The sequence below is a fragment of the Nicotiana attenuata genome, unplaced genomic scaffold (assembly GCF_001879085.1).
Source record: "Nicotiana attenuata strain UT unplaced genomic scaffold, NIATTr2, whole genome shotgun sequence".
NCBI lineage: Eukaryota > Viridiplantae > Streptophyta > Magnoliopsida > Solanales > Solanaceae > Nicotiana > Nicotiana attenuata.
Window position 1 is genome coordinate 235870 of NW_017671430.1, and position 4996 is coordinate 240865.

The 4996-nt window shown below is 38.1% G+C and overlaps 1 protein-coding gene across 1 annotated transcript; it reads right to left on the reverse strand.

The window, feature by feature from the left end:
- Positions 1–3120: 3120 nt before the first annotated feature.
- Positions 3121–4516, reverse strand: LOC109208245. The gene is made up of 2 exons (XM_019371320.1): positions 4120–4516; positions 3121–3658 (listed from the first exon to the last, which is right to left on the reverse strand). The coding sequence occupies exons 1-2, from the start codon at positions 4425–4427 to the stop codon at positions 3283–3285; spliced, it is 684 nt and encodes a 227-aa protein (XP_019226865.1). The 5' UTR covers positions 4428–4516; the 3' UTR covers positions 3121–3282.
- Positions 4517–4996: the final 480 nt, after the last annotated feature.

The window sequence follows — 4996 nt, forward strand, 5'->3', positions numbered from 1 at the left end:
ATCAATTAAATAACACCATAGGAATGAGTTTTATGATAAAATATCTTACCTCAATGAGTTCCCTCTGATTCCTTCTCCAAAATCCCCCAAAAAGCTCCAAAATCGGTTTAAAAATGGTGAAGAAAGGCTGAAAATCGCAAAGGAGGGTTTATATACTTTCTGGCCCAGGGTTTTTGCACCTGCGGCCCAAATTCCGCTTCTGCGCTACCGCTTCTGCAGTCCCAAGCACCGCATCTGCGGTTTTCACTTAATAGCCCATTTCCGCATCTGCGATGCAATGCTCGCAGGTGCGCTATCGCAGGTGCGCTTCCTTAGCTGCTTCTGCGGTTCCAGCTGATACCCCCTTGGCTGCTTCTGCGGCTTGTTTCCGCATCTGTGGGTGTCGCACCTGCGGCCGCCCAACCGTAAATGCGGTTATAACAGCAGTCCTAAAACTTCAGCTGCAAACTCCTAACTCCTAACTTTCCGTCAACCATCCGAAATCACCCCGAGGCCCCCGGGACCTCAACCAAAAGCACCAAAAAGTCATATACTACTATCCAATCTTATACCAATCTTCAAAACACTTCAAACAACATTGAATCAACCAAAACACCTCGGATTCAAGCCTAAGGTTCCAAAAATCTTCCAAATTACGCTTTTGATCAAAAAGTCTATCAAACCACGTCCGAATGACCTGAAATTTTGCACACACATCCCAAATGACACAACGGACCTATTTCAACTTCCGGAATTCCATCCCGACCCCTATATCAAAATCTCACCTACCAACCGGAAAACGCCAAAATTCCATTTTCGCCAATTCAAGCCTAAATCTACTCCGGACCTCCAAAACACATTTCAATCACGCTCCTAAGTCCCAAATCATCTCCCGAAGCTATCCGAACCATCGGAATTCACATCTGAGCCCTTTTTCACATAGGTCAACATCTGGTTGATTTTTCCAACTTAAGCTTACTCAAAAGAGACTAAGTGTCTCAAACCTTACCAAAATCATTCCGGATTCGAAGCGACTAACCCGATACCACATAACACGGATAAACAAAGCATAAAGAAGCAGAAATGGGGAAAATGGAGCGGACATGAAATGACCGGCCAGGTCGTTACACTATCGGAAATAGTCTCTCTACCCCCAGGGTAGGTAGTGGTAAGGTCTGTGTACACACTACCCTTCCCAGACAGGTCTGTGTACACACTATCCTTTCCAGACCCCACTAATGAGATTATACTGGATTATTGTTATTGTTGTTGTTGTTTGTACTGTATGAAATGCCTTTTCAGCTTATGGGTGAATTAAGTGCTGATATTTTCCTACTTCATTCTTGTATAGTTAAGAATCTTGTTCTTCTTCTCTAATTCATTTCCTTCTTTTTTTTCTTTTCTTTATTTACATGTACCATGGCAAAGAGTTTCAACGTGAGACTCAACGCTCTTGCTATATGGAATCCGCATGGCCTCACTCTTCAGCTTTTGCATCATCAACTAGACAACAGATTTTGGAATATAATTAAATCTTCTGTTGGAAGCCGAACACGGCTTTTGATCATTTCATTGTTACTTCGCTTATGTTGCTTTTCCAATATTGTGACTAACAATATCGTTTGTTTAGTGGCGTATTTGTTTTTGATCTTGGGTCTGTCATGACTAACTCTTCTAGTAGCAAATAATAAAGATGTCTTTTTACATAGAATATGACATAGGTATGAGGATTTTTATTTTTCTTTAAGAAGTAAGGATGATAGATCAATTTAATTTTGGGTAGTATTTGAAACAGCTGAGCTCGCTATTTCCCCAAGTCAAACATGGTTTTCTTTCTTAAGTTCTGATGCATTGAAAGAGGGCGTGACTATAAACAATGGTGTTTAACAAAACCTAATATTTTTTAGTATTAAATCAATCACATTTGTTTTACTTGGTTCCTTAATCTATTTTTATGGCAGAAGTGTACTTACTTCCCAAAATAAGACGTTTTGGCCTCAACTCATTTTGTTCTTAAGCAACATCCATTTTAAAAGCAACATGGGATTTTTGTCTTTTGAATTTCTTCAAATCGTGCTTTCAAAATTGGCTCTTTTCATAACAATCCCTTTTTTCCAAATCAAAGTTACTACCTTTTTTTATTTATCTCATTAATCATTTTTTTTACAATACAACAATTAGCCTTAATTAACTTTAGTCCGGTCGGTTAACCATTTTAAGGTGGATCTTAAAGGCTACCTTAATAACCTTCCCTTTAGATTAATTGAACCCTTACCTAGAATCTATAGGTTAAGTTGACCATTAACAGAGTTATACTTTGGTAATTTACTTTAATCAACATTAGGTGTCCTAATTCACTATAATTAATTAGATGGCGACTCTTTACTTTAATCGACAAGATGCAGGAGGCGAGACTTAGATGATTCAGACACGTACAAAGGAGAAGCCCAGATGCTCCGGTAAGGAGGTGTGAGCGGCTGGCTTTGGAGGGCACGAGAAAAGGTAGAGGACGGCCTAAGAAGTATTGAGGAGAGGTGATCGAGCAGGACACGGCGAAGCTTCAGATTTCCGAGGACATGGCCCTTGATAGGAAGCTGTAGAGGTCGAGTATTAGGGTTGTAGGTTAGGAGGTAGTTGAGTCTTCCCTTACTTCGTACCTTTGTGAGGCTGGTCTGGTAGGGTTTTTGTCGATGTCAGCTAGTGTCAATGGTGTGTCTTACTACTCTTTTGTTTTTCATAATGCCGGGTCTATGTGTTGTCTATCGCTTTTGTTTTGCATCTACTTTCTCATTTTCATGATGTTATTTTTCCTAAGGTACTGATATTGTCTCTTTTCGTCTTCTTGAGCCGAGGGTCTTCCGAAAACAGCCTTTCTACTCCATCGGGATCGGGGTAAGGTCTGCGTACACATTACCTTCCCCAGACCCCACTAGTGGGATTTTACTGGGTCGTTGTTGTTGTTGTTGTTGTTATTGTTGTCTCTTACTTTAATCAAACTCAGAATTGCCTATATGTTGTACATTAGTTTAACCAGCTTAAAATGGGATATAACAATGAGTAACGACACAAAATATGACTGGAAATAACTTGTAATTAATTAACCCCTTAACACCCCATGGGTCCGCCTCCGATGCAGTGGAATTGGTAACTAATCAGTCACACGAGTGAGATAACTTGTACTAATTAACCCCTTGTGCTTATATTATTATTGTTAATATAATTCTTCAGCAAGACCATAACACATATAGCCTTTTATTGGTACAAAGGCATTAGATGATGTTTCTTATTTTTTATCTAGTTAGGCTATGCGCCAAACTTAGCTTTGTAATCACTCCAAAGTTGATCAACCGTCTTCCCCAACAAGTCAACGAAGAACTGATTACTATAGCCAATTCTCATCTTTTTGTTAAGTTGTGCCACGAACCCATTTCTCAAGCTGTTGCAATAATCAAGAAATCGAGCAGTCACGTCGTAGCCCTGGTCCCATCGGTCGCCCTGGCCTGGTTTCACCCAGTGGCTAGGTGCGAAACCGGCTTTGAGCCTCACATAATCAGCAATCCCTTCAATTAAACCGCCTGGAGCCCCACCATTCCCATTCCACTGCCAAACGTGGGTGCTCTCGTGGTATAATACTCCAGTAATCTCTCTCCTTACGTCACCAGAGTAACTTTGGATGTACCTGCAAAAACGAATTTAAGATTTCAATATTATAAGGCAAAACTTAATATTCTCTTGTTTTATACGATTATATAGTTGTTTTAGTTTGTTTAGAAAAGAATATTACATTTCGATATTTAGTAAGTATCTTATTCCAATATTTCAATTCGATACTAACTAATGACATTTTGTTATAAGAATGACATGATATGTTTGAGATCATAAGATTCAAAGATATTTTAACTTTAGATGTATGACATTATAGATAACTTTATCTAAGATTTTAATATTCAAAAGTCTTTTATCGTGTCTAGTCAAACTATGATACATAAAATAAAACAGAAGGAAATATGCATATGTTTGTACTATTTAATCTCTCTATATATATAGATATACACACGCGTATGAGAGTAAATATTTGTTTTTGAATTTAAAACGTGCATTCCCTGCTTAATTATATGTTGAGCTCATGTATGTGTGTACCTGGCACTAACATGAATCTCATTGTTGCTAGCGTAAGCTACTCCGTCCATGTCGTCAATGAACATGCTTACCTTTTCCACATTTTTGCGATCAGCCGGAGAATTCTGTTGGAAGGTATTCCATATGAACGAAGTAGCAGCTGCCAGTGTTTGCTGGCTGTATTGAGCACCAATATCTCGGTTGAAACGGGCACCGCCGGCGGTGTTTGCGGCCGTGTTGGTCACAGAGTAATCAACTGCATGGATTTTTTGGGTGAATATTGCTAGGACAAATAGAGAAGAAATGAAGAAAATCTTGTGATGAGCCATGGCTAATTTGCTAAGCGAGTGATATAGTCTGTAAGAAGACGATCATTTATATAGTATTTCGATATACTTAATAAATAGTGAAGCTTGACTAAGTCAGTTGACTGTGAAGTAATTAAAAGCCGCCGAGTTAAATGAATTGGTCAATTAATGCTTTTGTTGAGAACAAAGAGAGAGTTTAAGTTGTGTAAGTGATTAGTATAAGGAATTTTTACACCAATCAATCAGATCAGCTTTATCATTATAGTATCTTATTTTTAAGATACCGAATGTCACATTTTAAGAAGATTAATTATCTGTATGTATCATTTAAGTGAGCTGATAATATAAAAATTAATTACACTAATCGTACTATTTAAACTCAAGAAAAAAAATGTTCTTTTACGAAAATGCATTATAGCTAATATTACTACTACTAATTATAGCTTCTCATTTCATTTCAACTTGAATTCAACACGCATTAATTACAATTAGGGATCAAGTCCAGAACACGTCCAAATACAGATTAGGAGTTGCTATAAAAATATTTAAACAAAAAGAAATTAGGCCATGAGGAACATTCCTCTGACCAG